Source organism: Capricornis sumatraensis, chromosome 8 (genome assembly GCF_032405125.1).
Source record: "Capricornis sumatraensis isolate serow.1 chromosome 8, serow.2, whole genome shotgun sequence".
NCBI classification, from domain to species: domain Eukaryota; kingdom Metazoa; phylum Chordata; class Mammalia; order Artiodactyla; family Bovidae; genus Capricornis; species Capricornis sumatraensis.
The window spans coordinates 98,312,870-98,331,064 of NC_091076.1; the positions used below are offsets into that span (position 1 = coordinate 98,312,870).

Consider the following 18,195-nt stretch of genomic DNA (forward strand, 5'->3'; position numbering starts at 1 on the left):
ATCAGAAGCCAATCTGGTCTGGTGTTGCAAGGGGCATGGATCACAGTGTCAAATGTTTTTCACAAGGCCTAACAACGGAATGAAGATCTGCAGGAACTGGGAGGTGGGAGGAAAGAAGAGAAAAATCTCCTGGGCAGAGGAAACAGCCTGTGCAAAGGCCTGGAGACTAAAAATAATTTGCTGGATTTGAGGACCTATCAGGCAAGTGCTGCTGGAGAGAGAAAGCAGAGGGGTTTCTGGGACAAGGAGGGGCTGGGGAAGCAGACAGAAGGCCAAGGGTGTGGGGACTTCCCTGGCAGTCCAGTGGTTAGGACTCCAAGCTTCCACTGCAGGGAACATGGGTTTGATCCCTGGGCAGGGAATTAAGAACCCACAGGCCTCACGATGTGGAAAAAAAAAAACACAAAACAGGCTGAGTGTGGAGTGGGTCACAAAATCCACGTTTTCTTGGTTTCCTGCGTAGCTCACAGAATAAGCAGGAGGGCATGCTGTTCCTACGGATGCAAAGCAGACCTGCGGGAGAAAAACACTCCTCAAAGGGGAAGCGTTAGATACGCCTAACAGTCTGTTCACAGCCCAGGTGAGGCTTCCTGGTGTTGTCATTTAGACTAACGTCGGACTGGTGTTGCTTAGTTGGTTTACAGCTGAATAGGAGCGTCACACACCAAAACCTCACGGGAGAGTTTCATAAATGAGGCAGTTTTTGTGGTGAAATATGGCCCACAGAGCAACCTCACGGCAAGTTCTCCTGCTTTTGAGACCCGTCATCTGAGGCACTTCTCCAGCCAGACCCCAGGCACTGGATCACAAGGCTCCCCTCAGGAGGCCAAGGAGTGACAGGCACCCTCTCCGGTGGGGGGGGTGGGGAGCGGCTCCCTCTGCAATAACTGCAGTCACTTCCAGGGCTATTTTCTCTGCAAGAGGCAGAAATCCAGGGCAGGGAGGTGGGGGAGGTGGCGGCACTAACCTTCCAGGTCGTGGCTGAGTCCTGGATCACAGGCTCACGTTACTCAGGAGGGTTGGCAAGGACAGGCAGTATTTATCAATCTCTTCCAGGCACTCCCTGGTTTACGCTTCTTCCTGTTGGCTGACTCCTCTATGTCCAACTTACTTACTGGTTCGCTTATTTCAACCCCCACCCCCACGCTGGACTCCTCTCTTCTACAGGTAACACAGAAAGAAGGGTCCTGTTTTCCATGAGGCGCTGGAGCCTCGAGGTCTGTAGGACTCCTGCCTTCAAGGGTTTTACCATCTTGCAGAGAAACAGTGCCGTACAGGGGAAAAGGCAGGTCCCACGACTGTGTCCCCTGGAAGCTGAGCTGGCAGCATGCCCAGGCCCTGCCCAGGGCAGCTCCCTAAGATTCTGAGCCCACATGTCCCTGCTCAGGCCTGCTGCTCACTCTTTGGCCCATCCTGGGTTCGTGCAACTCCAAAGCCAGTTAATCCTTAAAACTCCAAGTGAAGGGACTTCCCTGGAGGTCTGGTGGTTAGGACTCTGTGCTTACACTGCAGGGGGAATGGGTTTGATTCCTGGTTAGGGAACTAAGATCCCACATGTCGTGCAGTGCAGTCAAAAATAAAAAATACATGGAACTCTAAGTTAAAAACCCCCAAGGTGTCTCCATGAGCCTGTCACACGCTCAACAGATGTTATTTGGAGAAAGGAAGCTGAAAGATGAGCCGGGGCACAGGGATGTATGTTCTGGTTCGTGCTCTGAACAAATCATTCAGTTTCTCTGTGCGTCAGCTTCCGATTCTCTAAAGAAGACTGGGTTGGGTGTGCCCTTCAGCTCAGAAGTAGGACAATCCAGGGTTTAGCAGGCTCTCGCCTCTCCTCATGGTTTACTGGGGATCCTTTCAGTCCCCAGTCAATCAAAACATGACCCAAACCCAAGTAAGAATGAGAGTGTTCAGAAGTCTTGATACCTTTGAACACAGTGCTGGTCTTTCAACACCCCAGTCTCTCCACTTATCTTGAACTATTGCAACATTGAAAATTATAATAGTAATAATCTGATTCACTTTAAGCTTCAGGGTGGGGAAAAGAAACACCACATAAATGGACTCATATTATGTGGGAGGAGATAGGTGACTCTCAAGTACACGTCCTTGCCATAGACTCTTGAACCAACCATCTCCTAATCTGAAAGGGAGATCTCTGTTCTTCTCCAAACCACAAATCCGATAAGTGACTGAACTTCACCCCAGTGCCAAAAGCCCCAGAGACTTCCAAGTACTGAACCGTCAGATAAAGATGATGCAGGATTGGTGTCAGAAGCAACTGTGGTTTGGTTTCCCAGTTCCAGTACCCAAACTACAGATAAGCATGTTCTTAATCTCTCTGTGTAAAGAAAACCATTTTCTTCTTTGCAAAACCAGACCCTGGCAAGTGGAAAATGAACCCGAACAGAAGAACTGGGTGAGGTCACTGGATTGTTTAGAGGAGGTGGTGACTTTGACATCAGATTCCCTAAACTTGGCTTTATACTGTTCTTGTGGTATTTGAGTTTATCTGGAGATTTTATAAATACACACTCACACATATATATATTCACACCACATGTGTATTTGAGAACAGAAACATCACAAAAATCAAAGAACCACTGCCTCTGTCCCCTGAGTCACAGAGGCGTCTGAGGTTTCCTTGACAGATTTTTAAACCTCTTATGTTACTGTTAAAAATTGACAACAGTTATACTCAATACCTCATTTTTTCTCAGGATTTGCAAACATACGTGAGTGGTCAATACCAGTCCTCCTGGGGACTTCCCTGGTGGTCAAGCGGTTAAGAATCCGTGCTGCCAAAGGAGGCCATATGCCAAGGGGCATGGCCAAAAGCTACACGAAACAAAACAAGACAATGGGAAACACACCAGCACTCCTGAAGATGAGACGAGAAATCAACTGGAAGATGACCTGGCATAGGGACTCCAACCCTAAGAGATGTGATGCTACTTAGAGTGCGGGGAGGGCACAGTGGTCAGGAAGGCGCCAGGCTTCCGCGGGACCCTACAGGACCGCCGAGCCATGGCTGGCGAAAGCACAGCCCCGTGGCGACTCCAGGCCCCCGTCTCCCTTGCTCTGCTCTTTCTTTCCTTCCTTTCCACAGGAGTCCATCACCTCCGCGCAGCCTGTGTATCCTGTATTGATCGTCACAGGATCCCATCACCTCCGCGCAGCCTGTGTACTCTGTACTGATCGTCACAGGAGTCCATCACCTCCGCGCAGCCTGTGTATCCTGTATTGACCGTCACAGGATTCCATCACCTCCGCGCAGCCTGTGTACTCTGTATTGACTATCACAGGATTCCATCACCTGCGCACAGCCTGTGTACTCTGTACTGATCGTCACAGGAGTCCATCACCTCCGCGCAGCCTGTGTACTCTGTATTGATCGTCACAGGATTCCATCACCTTCGCACAGCCTGTGTATCCTGTATTGGTCGTCACAGGAGTCCATCACCTCCGCGCAGCCTGTGTACTCTATTGATCGTCAAAGGATTCCATCACCTCCGCGCAGCCTGTGTACTCTGTATTGACCGTCACAGGATTCCATCACCTCCGCGCAGCCTGTGTACTCTGTATTGACCGTCACAGGATTCCATCACCTCCGCGCAGCCTGTGTACTCTGTATTGACCGTCACAGGATTCCATCACCTCCGCGCAGCCTGTGTACTCTGTATTGACCGTCACAGGATTCCATCACCTCCGCGCAGCCTGTGTACTCTGTATTGATCGTCACAGGATTCCATCACCTCCACGGCAGCCTGTGTATCCTGTATTGACCGTCACAGGATTCCATCACCTCCGCGGCAGCCTGTGTACTCTGTACTGATCGTCACAGGAGTCCATCACCTCCACGCAGCCTGTGTACTCTGTACTGATCGTCAAAGGATTCCATCACCTCCGCGCAGCCTGTGTACTCTGTATTGATCGTCACAGGATTCCATCACCTCCGTGCAGCCTGTGTACTCTGTATTGACCGTCACAGGATTCCATCACCTCCGCGCAGCCTGTGTATCCTGTATTGACCGTCACAGGATTCCATCACCTCCGCGCAGCCTGTGTACTCTGTATTGACCGTCACAGGATTCCATCACCTCCGCGCAGCCTGTGTACTCTGTATTGATCGTCACAGGATTCCATCACCTCCACACAGCCTGTGTTTCCTGTATTGACCGTCACAGGATTCCATCACCTCCGCGCAGCCTGTGTACTCTGTATTGATCGTCACAGGAGTCCATCACCTCCGCGCAGCCTGTGTATCCTGTATTGATCGTCACAGGAGTCCATCACCTCAGCACAGCCTGTGTATCCTGTATTGATCGTCACAGGATTCCCTCACCTCTGTGAAGCCTGTGTACTCTGTATTGACCGTCACAGGAGTCTATCATCTCCGCACAGCCTGTGTACTCTGTATTGACCGTCACAGGAGTCCATCACCTTCGCACAGCCTGTGTACTCTGTATTGACCGTCACAGGATTCCATCACCTTCGCACAGCCTGTGTATCCTGTATTGATCGTCACAGGAGTCCATCACCTCCGCGCAGCCAGTGTACTCTATATTGACCATCACAGGATTCCATCACCTCCGTGCAGCCTGTGTACTCTGTATTGACCATCACAGGATTCCATCACCTCCGCACAGCCTGTGTATCCTGTATTGACCGTGCTGCTTGCTGTGTCTTGTCTGTCTTCACCAAGTAGGTGGAAGCTTCTCGAGGGCAGGAGACTTTGGATTGTTCATTAACGTGTCCCAAGCCCCTCAGACAGCACTGGCATATACAATAAAGCTGGCAGATGAACCGGTGGGATCCACTACGTTCAGGAGCTGGAGGGCTTGGAGGCTCGAGGCAGAGGAGCCCCCACCCTCCCCCAGCCAGCTAAGAGCGGAGGTGAAACAGTGGAGCTGGGGGACTCGTCCCTTTAACCTAAACGGTGCCTAATCGGAAGACGTTTAGAAAGAGGCCCACGAAGACGTTTCTAGTTCCATGGCCCTGTTTTACAGATAAGGAAATACAGGGGAAGTGACTCATTTGCTGGAGTCTCCCAGCACCAGCCCCTCATCTCCCAAGTCCCTCTCACAGAAAGAAGCCATTTTTATCACGTAGGTCAAAGGTGTGTACGAAGGAATTTCCCTGGCGGCTCCAGTTGAGTTAGGACTCTGCACTTCCACTACAGGAACTAGGATCCCAAGGCCAAAAACAAACCAAAAACACCTGATGCATGAAAACAGAAGACTGTGCCTATAAACGACATGTCAAAACAGCTAAAACGACCAACTACACTAGTCTACCTGCTTAATGAACACAGACTCACTTGGGACTTCCCTAGGATTAAGTTCGGTCGGGAAACCCAGCTCTCAGCCTGGAGCTCACCCAAGCGCTAGGTTAGATGCCGAGCCCCATTCAGAGGCTGTCTTCAGGGACTTCCCTGGTAGTCCAGTGGTTAGGACTCTGTGCTTCCACTGAAGGGGACCCAGGTTCAAACCCTGGTCAGGGAACTAAGATCCCTCAAGCCACACAGGGCAGCCAAAAATAAGAGGCCAACTTTACAGAGTAACCTCCCACTTCTACTGACTTCTGTCAGCATGACTCCGGCAGAGTTTAGATGTGGTCTGGACCAGTCCATGTGAGTTTCAGAAGTCAGTTTCCTCTTGTTTCTAAATCAGCTCTTAGGATTCTCTGGGTAACAACTGAGGGGCAGTGGCTAAGACAGGGACTGGCCATCTCCTGCGGGGCCTTCTGCGGTGTGGCCTTTCAAAGGTGCACCTGCTGCAGAAAAAAACCTTCAGGCTATGATAATCACCCAGATGCTCACAACACTCCAGATCACAGAAAGGGGAAGGAGAACATCACAAACTGGGTCCTCTGGCAACTCATTTCCAACGTGCACATTCTCACCCTGCTAAGAAAGTCCCTTTTGGCTTTGTATGCTTCATTCTTATACTTTAACAGTTCAACTCACTCCTTCCACAAATTTCTCCCATACCCACTTGCCTTGGCTACTTCACTCTGGCTACAAACTTGAAGAAAGATTTTATTACCCACCAGGGGATGTGAAGGAACCTGGAAAACGGTGTTGTTTGGATTCCTTCAGGCCTCTTAATGTATGAAGAAGGCAAAAATAATACATCAGCTTAAGTGGAACTGCAATTCTAAACATCTTATAATTCAATAATGAGATGTATTTGAATGTAAGGCCAGTTATCGGTTAAAGCTGATTTTTTAAAAAGCAAATTCAGTAGTTAGTATTCAAATAACAACAACAACAAATATCCATCTGTCTGGAATTACTTGTGCTTTAAAAGGTGGATAGTTTCACTTTCATGCATTGGAGAAGGAAATGGCAACCCACTCCAGTATTCTTGCCTGGAGAATCCCAGGGACGGGGGAGCCTGGTAGGCTGCCATCTATGGGGTCGCACAGAGTTGGACATGACTGAAGCGACTTAGCAGCAGCAAAAGGTGGATATAGTGTACTAGAAAACCCATAATATGTTTCCCAGGTGGCTTAGTGGTAAAGAATTCGCCTGCCAGTGCAGGAGACAAGGGTTCAATCCCTGGTTCAGGAAGATTCCACATGTCAAGGAGCAACTAAACCTGTGTGTCACAGCTACTGAGCCTGTGCCCTAGAGCCTGCACTCTGCAACAAGAGAAAGCATCACAGTGAAAAGCCCACGCACCACGACAAGAGAGCAGCCCCACCAGCCACGAGCAGAGAAACGCCTGCACAGCAACAGGAGCCAGCCTGGCCAAAAACAAATAAGTACATAGATTTTATTTATATATATATAAAGAAAACAGATAATGCTAGGTTCTGTATTTCTACCTTTTTTTTTTTTTTTGGCTGCACTGCATGTGGGATCTTAAGTCACGAAACCAGGGGTCGAACCCGCATTCCCTGAATTGGAAGTGCAGAGTCTTAACCACTGGATGGCCAGGTAAGTCCATCTATTTCTAGTTCTGCCACTAACTAGCAGGATGTATCAATCCTAACTTCCATATAACACACGCTGAAAGCCAGTGGCTCTGGCCTGGTCCAGGGTTCTGTGACATCACAGGGCACAGATGGATACTCTGGCTGAGTCCAGGATTAAGGAGCAGGGCTTCCCTGATGGCCTCAACCTGGCTGCACATTACAGTCACCTGGAGTTTATTTTTTAAAAAAAAAATTTTTTTTTAAAGAAAGCATGCCAACCTCCTCTCTTAGAAATTCCGATTTCATTCATCTTAAGTGGGGCCTTGGCATAAGGTTATTTTAAAAGGTCCCAGGTGACTCAGTCAGCAGGGAGGGGAAGCACTGACTCAAGTTAACACCTTCCCATTGCAGCTGAAACAGGTGTTTCTCTCACTCCTAGAGGCTCCTCAGGAATCACGGGTCATTTGCTTCAAGAGGAGGGAGATCCGAGTTAGTTTTGGTCAACAAACTCCCCTGACCCAACTGGAGATCGATGACAATGTCAGGGTCTAGGTTTCTGATGGCACTGTTTGTTCAGAAAATGTATGAAAAAAGAAAAAAAATCCGGTTTCCATGACAAACTCTCCTGTAGCCAGGACAATGATTCCCCCCACTCTGAAATACAGAGGGGAAGATAATCTCTTCAAGGAAGGGGTGGTTTTGAATTATAATTATAAATTAGTCTATTAACTAGGGAAATCATGTTTCATACATAAGAGGACTACTCTGGATCAAGGTTCATTTTTTTAATAGTGAAACATCATGCTGAGTGAAAAATGAAACTGACTTGGAATAATCACAAGCCATTTATCTCCTGGGGTTTGGCAGTGGGAAAATTAATCTCATGACTGATATGAGGGGCCGATCAAGAGAGCACCACACACTGGGGGTCATGTCCACCCAAGCAAGTATCTTGGAACCCCTCTCATTGTGTGGAAGGAAACACAGTTGATAAGATCCCATTAAAGAATGCAAATTACAGCTAGAGCAACATTTTCCTTATTCCCTGCCCCAAATCCATAGCCCATTTACCCAATGATAAAAGAGCTCCTTGTCTTATTGGTCTTCAAGAGCCTCCAAGAAAAATCTAATCAATATTCGCTGAGTGCCTGCTACAGAGGGTATGGCTGACTCACCATGCTAAACACCATAGAGGGTGCAAAGATGGGCAAGACAGTTCCTGGCCTCAAGGATAAACCAGCAGGAGAAGTGGGCCACCCCACGCAGAGGGACCTTCCTGCCCCCTCCTCTCTCTGTCACCACCCTCTCCTGAGACCCATCCTCCACGGTGGCCCAAGGGCCAAGCCTACTCCCTCTCATGTCATCAAACACCCACATCCTGGTGCCAGAACCTGGTGGGAGGTGGGGCCCTCTGCAAAGTCAACCTGCACCCCAGACCCAGCCTGACCATTAGAGAGTTCTGTCTTTTCGGGACCCCTTGCCCAAAGCTCTGACTACAGTAGGGAGGAGCAACTCTGGTTAAAGGCTTCTAAGACGTGAACTTTCGGTTTTGCTATTTCAGAAACATTTTGGGGCAAGACCTTAGAGAAAAACATGCACCTGCTTGGATATTATTAGACCTCAAGCAAAGAATCGAGCTTGAATGGCAGGTTTGGCATAAGAGCCTCTTCACCTGCACTGTCCCCATGAGCGATGGATGCAGTCAACGTTCCTGATGGAGATGCTTAGAAGGCAGCGTTTCCACCCCAAAGCTGCATCTTTCCCAGGTTGAAACGAAGGGTGAGAGGCTGCGACTGTCCTGGGAGGATGGAGACCATTGGAGCATCTCCCCAAGCCTACAGCAAAGCCTCTTTCCGCTCCTTCTCTGGATCCCATCTCTCACTGCAACACGGCTTGGTCGGTCCTCAGGTTTGTTCTAACAAACGTACCACAACGTAAGCACTGCAGGGGCTGCTCTTCAAAGGGAAGCAGGAGGATCAGATTCAAGGTTCGGTTCCCTCCCTGGCCCATGACCACAGACAGGTCACCGGCTCTGTCTGGCCTCAGCTTCCTCGTCTATCTGCCATGGGAACACAGCAAAGCAGTGACTGTTCACCTTGGGAGGGCAGTGGTGATGCCTGGGTGAGGGTAGTACCTGTCCCAAAATACCACCCTCGAAGGTTCTAACCTGCTCCCACCACTGTCACTGATGGCCATGCATCCCATTCCTCAGGTGGGGGCAGGGTGGGGAAACTATTAAGACTTGGTGGGACTTCCCTGGTGGTCCACACTCCCAGTGTAGGGTGCACAGGTTCAATCCCTGGTCAGGAAACTAGATCCTACATGCTACAACTAAGACATGGCATAGCCAAATAACTAACTAAATAAACAAATATTTTTTAAAAAGATTTATTGGTCTAAACCAGCAAGATCTTTTCTAGGAGTCTCACATACTCTTTTTGTTGTTGCTGTTTAGTGACTAAGTGGTGTCTAACTTTTTGGGAACCCATGGACTGTAGCCCACCAGGTTCCTCTGTCCATAGGATTCTCCAGGCAAGAATACTGGAGCGGCTTGCCAGTTCCTTCTCCAGGAATCTTCCCAACCCAGGGATCGAACCCACGTCTTCTGCATTGCAGGTGGATTATTTCACCACTGAGCCACTTGGGAAGCCAAACATACTCTGATGGGAAGTTATGCATTTATCCATACATGCTCTCACTGCTCACAATACATCTGGAACTTTTTGGAAATTTTCTTCAAAGAATATACTTTTGAATCCTCTAAGAGGTAGAAAGTCTCTCATTAGTTTTTAGAAACAACCAAAAATCCAAGTGCCCTTTATAAATCATGCAATCAAGCTAAGTAATAACAGTTTTGATCAAAACCTCAGCGTGGGCCATGTCAAAGCTATATTCAAGCAGAGACTGGAAAAAATTGGGAAATGTTTTAAGTTGTGTAAGGATAAACAGCTTAAGAATTAAAAAAATAAATACTTGCTTTTTCAGGGCTCCTTTTTTCATTTTAAAGTTGAATTATTAAATGACACTAAAAAAAAAAAGTTTAAAAAAAGACTGATTTGACACGAACATTGACCCTGAAGGGGTGATGATTTTGAAAGACACGACATTCTCTTGGATGAAAAAGTTCAGGTACGTTTGTGGAAAAAACAAAACAAATATTTCACTCTATTGTCAAGCGGTACATTAATTTTCCTAGGAAAAACAGCTGTATGGACAAGCTAATGTTTTAAGAACTGTGACCTCCAAAAGAGACAAACAATGCATCAATTTTTGATTTATAAACCGTTTTGAGTCGAAATTTTAAATGGCCTCATAATCAACTATCAAAAGAATAGTGGGAATTCCCTGGCAGTCTAGTGAAGGACTCCGTGCCTCCACTGCCGTGGCCAGGGTTTAATCCCTGGTCAGGGAACTAAGATCCTCAAGCCTGTGGCACAGCCAAGGAAAAAACAAACAAACAAACAATCTTTTCTCTAGAGAGTGGGCTACCCATAAAATCAAACTCAAAGAATAATGCCGAGGTATTTCTGAAGCCACATCTGCTAGAAAGCTGATCTGAAACCACGGCAGACCAAAGGACCTATATTAATTAACATTTTTCGATAGGTTTGTAGGTACACAGGGCATCATGAAGGAACTGCTGTGATTATTCAGGTCTTCGAAATATAAGCAAAATAAAACCTACACATTCCATTTTCAGACTTTAAATCCACCCTGCTAAAAGGAAACACTTTAAAGCTTATTCTAAAATGGCTATCATGAAACCAATTTAAGGTTGGTTTGTGCTTTTTAAAACATCTACTATTGCTTGAGGGCTGGAGGAGGGAGCTCTTAAAGAATACATATGACCAGCAAATTCCAGCCCTAGGAATTTATCCCAAGGTAATAATTAAGCAGTTAAGATGGGCTCTGGCGTTTAGCAGTAAGGTTCGTCACAACTGTTCATAGTAATGAAAATTAAAAGCAGTCTGAATATCTAAATGGTTGAGTGGTCAAATTACGGTATACCCATTCAGAGAAGTATTACAGTGAGCTGTATACAGGGAAGCAGCCAGTGAGAATAATGTTGTAGAATTAAATTTACTGACCCAGTAAGATCTATGATATATTTCAGTTTGGGGAAAAAAAGCATAACTTATGCAAAGTGAGCACATAAAAATGTCCAGAAGGACATATATCAAGATATTAATAGACTAGTCATCAGAGAAATGCAAACCAAAACCATACGGAGTTATGACTTCACACCCACTAGAACAACTATAATTAAAAAAAAAAAAGACAGATATTAAGCGTTGGTGAGAAACTGAAGCCCTCCTAAACTGCAGGTGGGAATGTAAAATAGTGCAGTTGCTTTGGCAAATGGTTTGCCAGTTCCTCAAAAGGTTAGACAGAAAGTTACAACATGACCTAGAAATCCCACTCTTTAGTATATACCCAAGAAAAATAAAAAATACACGGCCATTCAAAAATTTGTACCTAAACATTCACAGCAGCATTATTCATAATAGCCAAAAAGGGGAAACAACCCGTGTCCATCAAATGAAGAATGGATGTACAAAATGGGGGATATCCACATAATGAAATATTGTTGTTTAGTCACCAAGTCCTGTCTGACTCTTTTCTACCCCGTGGACTGTAGCCCGGCTGGAGTGAGCTGCCATTTCCTTCTCCAGGGGATCTTCCCCACCAAGGGATCAAACACATCTGGGCATTGCAGGTGGATTCCTTACCACTGAGCCACTAGGCAAGTCCTCACGGAATATCATTCATCAATAAAATGGGGAAAAACACTGATACAGGCCAGAAGATGGATGAACCCTGAAAATGTTACGCAAAGTGAAAGAAGCCAGACGTGAAAGACCACATGTGGAATGATTCTATTAATATGGAATGTCCAGAATAGGCAAATCTATAGAGACAAATGGAGATCAGTGGTTACTGGGGGCTGGGAGGTTTGGGGGATATGGGGTTAACAGGTATGGAGTTTCTTTCGGGAATGACGAAAATAACATAAAACTGGGGTGATGGCTGCACATTTCTGTGAATACACTAAAAATCTGAACTGTATATTTTAAACGAGTGAATTTTGTGACATGTGAATTACAGCTCAAAGGAATGACAGAGGTGGCTGGATGGCATCACTGACTCGATGGACCTGAGTTTGAGCAAGCTCCAGGAGTTGGTGATGGATAGGGAAGCCTGGAGTGCTGCAGTCCATGGGGTCACAAAGAGTCAGACACTGCTGAGCTGAACTGAAAGCTGTTAAAATGTTAACAGAAATAATGTTTGCATAATATAATTACAGGTTTATTGTGTTTATTTTTTAAATTTAGACTATCTATATTTCTAACTCTTCTTTTTACCATAAATATGATTACTTGAGAGGTTTTCCCAAATCTTCCCATGTTATTATACAGAAAGCACCAAACACAAAAGATTTGAAGAAAAGGAAATATACCTTTCTTACAATAGTGGAATAACTGGAAAACAACCCATATGACCCTAGTAGGGTGATCACTAAGCAAAGCATGGCTTGTTACCACATTAGCCCTGGTCAGTTTTGACCCCCGTCCCTATCCTGAGGCTGACACAAAAGGCTCAAATGCTTTTTGCGTGGATGATAGTTTACTAAGGTGCTACTGAAAGTCACAGACACAGTAGTGCACTCAGCATACTTCCTAACAGGTCACAGGAGACGTCTGGTGGGAAAAAAAATACTGAACAAAAATACCGAACCCTCTTATACTGTTCGATTTGCTGTGTGTTTGTACGTGAACAGAGATCATAAGATAATCAGAAGTGATGCAGAGCCTGTGTAAAAGTGAAAAATTGTTAAAGTCATGTATGCAAGGACCTTGGGACTTTGGTGTTTGAGGGGAGGGTGGGTCTCAAGCTCTACTTTTCCCAGTCCACGTGTGTTCTGGTGCACTCACTCATTTAAATATCTCTAAGCACTTGTTGCTCTGGGGCAGCAAACTCTGAAACCAAACATGGAATATAGGTAAAGATAAAATAAGGGGGGGGAAAAAATCCCCAGCCCCTGAGAAATACAGCCAACCAGCATGTTTATTATTCACAGACTATGATTCACTGTCCCTGTTTTTTAAGCCAGCATCACATTCTAATCATATTGCTAGGTTACGGGCCCTGAGTTATGCGTGCATAATAAAAACGGAATCCATCAAAATGATACATTAGGCTTTTCTCCCCATATCATCTCTTTAGGGAAAACATTTGATCATGATAAAACACATACAGTATTAAACCTAAATATTACTGTGGATTCCCCAAAACCAAGAGGTTTCCAATGCAAATGAAATAGTTATCCTATGAGTATTCAACCTGGAAAACAGAGTTGCCATCAAAGGTAGGCAAAAAACTATATTCCCAAGAGGCCCATGCAGGTGCTACTATTCGGCTCAGACAGGAGGAAACCTTTATGTGGCTCACTGGCTTTTATATTCAGGAATATGGTTTACCATCAAACTTTCTCAAGGATCACTCTCATACACATTTTCTCCTGTGATTTTAGAAGTTGTATCGCTGTGGAGAGCCACGTGGGCATGCAAGTTACAGAAACAAAACAGACAAATGCGCATTACAGTCTAATTTCACGATCAGCAGTCTTGAACGTGAGCTTCAGGAAACACTCTCCTCCACTGTATAAATACTTGAGACCTCCTATGAGGATAATTCATGCAGGTAATAAGTATCAGAATAATTAAGAAGCAAGGCCATTTCTAGTAAGACTTAATGTCTCAGTGTGTTTTTGTGGACACTTCTCTGGGACCTTGTTTAGTCCCCTCTAAAACCCAAACATCAGCTCAATAAAAGAGATCGCATATCCTAAAGTACCCTGAAGAAGGTGCCCTGCCTTGCATTCCACAGATCTCTTTGGTACTTGAGAGAAGTGACACCCAGACGTGGCACAATGAGGACCACAGGGCAGCAGTGATGTGATAGCAACGATGCACCACAAACCAACATTAGGCACAAGATCCAGGTCCAGGAAGGAGGAGGAAACTCACTGAATAAAGCACCTTCTGGATTAACAAGACAGGCTCGGGTGCTTAGAAACACCGATGTAGCTGCATTTTAGGTCCAATAGCCTAGAGTCTCGGCTTGTGGACGTCTGGCTAAGACACACAGTGAAGGGGAACCACAATATTGCCTCCACTGCACTAGTTACTTCATCAGTCAAAAAGAAACAGCATCAAAAAAATATCCCCTGCCCAGGCACTGTATAATATTTAGAAATGATGACTTACGAGTGAAAAACACCTTCTGGGGGATGGGATGGCAAGGAGAATTTACATTATTATCTAATGTGATCTGCCAGGTCTCGTCACACATGTGAGTGTGTCAGCTGTCCCCATTTCACAGATCAGGAAACGGAGTCTCAAAGACTCTGAGGACACAGCTACCAAGGGACCGGAAAGCACTCAGGTTTGTCTGATTTTACAGCTCTACATTCTGCACGGAACATCACTGCAGCCTAGTTTAACTGTAAACTCTGCGTTTAGAACTTCAAAATAATAATTCCTGGATTCTCTGCTGGTGCAGTGGATAAGAGTCCACCTGCCGATGCAGGGAACACGGGTTCGATCCTGGTCTGAGAAGATCCCACGTGCCACAGAGCAGCTAAGCCCGTGTACCACCACTACTGAGCCAGTGCTCCGCAACAAGAGAAGCCACTGCAACGAGACGCTCGAGCACAGCAACGAAGACCGAGCACAGCCAAAAGTTAACTAAAGGAAAAAAAAGATTAAAAAAAAATAACAATTCCCACTATGTTTGGGGATCGAAATTTTTATGGGTAGGCGGTGATTCTGGGCGTGAAATTCTGACCTTTTCTCTAAAGAGCTGTTACACTCTAGCATAACCTTTTGATAAAGGGTCTGAACTCTTTTACCAAGAACTCTGGGAATTTTGGATTCTCAATACAAGTTGGAAATATTTACATGAACTGAAACTATAGTCCCAGTTAAAGGCTACAGTTATTTTTGGTTCTTTAGCCAAAGTTTTTCAATAACTGAAACACTAGAATCCAGTGACAGAACAGTAAACGAAAAGAGGTGGCAAAGAAAACCAGATACACAGTGATGATATGGAATGATTGGTTTCCATGTCATACACTTTGGTCATTCTCTTCACACTCTTTTTTGTGAACGGATGCCAGGCACCAATTAACCAATCCAAGATGAAATGTTCAAGTTCAAAACCTGACTCCTGTTGAGAAAGTGGATTTTTTTCCTCAACCAGAAGGAAAACTTAACTTCCATGACTTTTGTGGAGTGTGTACAAAAAAAAAAAAAAGAACTTGAATTTGAAAACAAATGGCCTCCTACTTCTTCAGCTATTTCCAAATTCTTGTTACTTACCCCAAGAGCACAGACTAGTATTTACCTAAAATGCATAACCTCCAAAGAGTTCACGCTATGGCACTCAGGGACACACACGTCCATTCTTCACCTGAACACCTAGTACCTGATACACCATATTAAAGAGTACAAAGTGGAGGTCATTAAATAGAACCTGCTCCAGTGTGCCATGCCCACATCCTGAACAATACATTAAAAAAAAAAAAAAAAAAAAAACACCTAAATTAGGTTCTTCCAACCAGAAGGGGGAAAAAAAAAAAAGCCGAGTTTGTCCACAAAATGTCCTCCCAGCCAAGGTGTCCGAGTCCACAGCCTGAGAGAAGGCCTGAAATCGTTAAATAAATGTAAACCAGGCTCTTCTCTACAGAGAAAAAAGAAAAAAAAAAAAAAAAGATGGAAAGACGTTTCAGACAGCCCCGCGGTGTTCTCCCACGAGGAGACAGTCTGTCGTTTAAAGTTTAGGAGCAGCCTCACCGCTGTCCCATATGGGGTTTTTAAAAACGAGTCCCATTCCCACCGCTTAACCTGCTTTAAGGAAGTCTTGCTGCCCCCAAAGGAAGCCCGCTGCCTCCAATATCAAGAAACCTGCAAGGCAGGTAAGCAGAATCAAACTCTTGGGGAAAGAATGCTTAGCCACTTTCAGTGGCATTTGTTTTCCAAAGTTTTCGCATTTTGGAAAGTTCAAGCGAGGATTATAAACGCAAGACATTCCCTTCCCCTCGGCCACAGGGCCCTTCCTGCCCTCCCTCCGCGGCCACCGCCAGGCCAAGCCGGCTCCCACCTGTGGAAAGGGTCCGACAGGTGGGACGGCCTCCCAAGGGCCCCGGGCCTTCTGGACACCCTGAGGTGCTGCCAGGGCGACACAAAGTTGCGGCGGAGAGCACGCGGCCCGGGAGGCGCTGCTCGTGACAGCGCGCCGGCCAGCGAGGCCCATGGGTGGCGGACGCCTTGGCGGGGCCGGCCGTGGCCGCCACTCGGGCCGGTCAGGAGGCCGCCTCTCCACGCCCAGCGTCGCCTCCGCCCCGGCGGGCGCACGGAGCCTGGGGCCGCCGCCGCCGCAAGCCGCCGCGTTCCCGGCTCGGACCCCAGCCCGTGCCGCGCTGTCCCCCACCCCAAGCTTCCCGGTCACTCACCCCGGGGCCGGGTAACAGCAATGCCAGCAGCAGCAATCGAACAAGCATGGCGAGGACTCGGCCTGGCTCCTGGCCGGCCGGCCGGCTCCAGGGGGGCGGTGCGGGCAGGCGGGCAGAGGACGGGGCGGGGGGGTCGCGACGACAGAGAGGCGGCGGCCGGGACTCAGGGGACGCAGCGCTGACTAGGCGGTGGCGGCACCCCCATTCCCGGCCCTATAAGTGCCGGGCGCCGGCGCTTCTTCCGGTCGGGGCGGGGCCGGAGGCGGGGCCTACCTAGAGGCGGGCCTGGGATTGGGCGGGGCCCTGGTTCGGGGCGGGGATCGGGCTGGTCTGGGCGGGGTTGTCGCGGGGGGCGGGGTTATAGGCGGTGCCAAAGGCCTCCAGCTGGCCTTGGGTCCCTTGGCCGCGGCGGCGGGAGAAGAGGACCAGGCCTCTGTGTTGGGCATCTAGGGGAGCTGAGTGAACGAGGCAAAGAACTTGTCTGAGGCAAGTGGAGGCCGGTAACCCGGCCAAGTGGGGGCATTCCCTGCCCCAGGCGGTCCCACTGACCTCCGTCTAGGGACCCTCTGCGTCAGGCTGGATCAGGAAAGGCCAGGAGACAGGCGGTGCCTTGAGTCTAGAGCCCCGCCGTAGTGGGATCGTCGGTGGTCTCCTGAGCGAAGGCAGGCAGCTGGCAGGGGATTCCTGCAAACCCGGCGTTTCTGCTCTGCGCGTGGCTATCGCTGAGTTCGCATCCCTGGTTCGCATCGCCCTCCAGTTGCGCCTCAGTTAACCCAGAGGTCCTTTTCTTCCTTTTCTTTGCCCTCAGGAATTCCCCTTCAAATCATATCCAACAGCCACCAATTCCCTTTGGTATAACCATGGCCAAGTCATTGGCCAAAAATTACAAACAAAGAAACCATTTCTGGCTGCTGGTGTCATGTGTGTTTATGTGGCATTTGTAGATGTGACCTTGTGAAGCTTGACATGTGTCAAGCTTGGAGAAAGTGGGTTTGTTGAGGACTAGTACAAGGTCCATTTGAAGGCTATGGGCTCTTAGCCTCATTTAAAGAGCCTGGAAGCTGTTTGGTCACTGGGTCCCATGCTGCCCTCCACTTATATAGGTGAAAACTGGGAGAGAGGACATTGTAACAAGAGAGAAGTTGGAAGCACATTTCTATATTCTAGGAGAAGAAGAAAACAAGGATAGTGACTTCTCTAATTTTTCTTGACTTGTTCATATGACAGTCCAAGATTTTTCAGGGTTTAGGGGAAACAAGTAAGCAATGCTAGGGAAAATAAAGTAGTTGGGATTGTGTTCAATATCTTGTAATAACTTATAATGGAAAAGAATCTGAAGTACACACGTACACACATATGAATCACTTTGCTGTATACCTAAAACTAACACAACACTGTAAATCAACTGTACTTAAATTATTGTTGTTTAGTCACCCAGTCATGTCCAGCTCTTTGTGACCCATGGACTGCAGCACACCAGGCTTCCCTGTCCTTCACTATCTCCCAGAGTGTACTTCAGTTTTAAAAAAAAAGTAGTGGAGGACTGACCAGATGTCTGGTCTGGATATATGTGAGCCAATCTTATCTCATTTCAGCAGACAGAAATGCTCATAGTGGGACTTCCTTGGTGGTCCAGTGCAGGGGCTTGGGTTCGATCCTTGGTCAGGGAACCAGATCCCACGTTCTGCAACTAAGAATTTGCATGTAGCAACTAAAGATACCGCATGCTACAACAAAGATCGAAGATCAAAGATCTGCAA

At 47.1% G+C, this 18,195-nt stretch overlaps 1 protein-coding gene and 1 non-coding gene across 2 annotated transcripts in view; one reads left to right on the forward strand and one right to left on the reverse strand.

The window, feature by feature from the left end:
* ERN1 (endoplasmic reticulum to nucleus signaling 1) overlaps nt 1-16,236 on the reverse strand; it is a 79,280-nt gene extending 63,044 nt beyond the window's left edge. Inside the window, 1 exon segment of the mRNA XM_068977496.1 lies at nt 16,084-16,236. Coding sequence (XP_068833597.1) covers nt 16,084-16,236 — 153 coding nt within the window.
* Nucleotides 5,432-5,504, forward strand: TRNAG-UCC (transfer RNA glycine (anticodon UCC)). Its single transcript has one exon. It is a non-coding gene; the product is annotated as a tRNA-Gly (tRNA).
* Nucleotides 16,237-18,195: the final 1,959 nt, after the last annotated feature.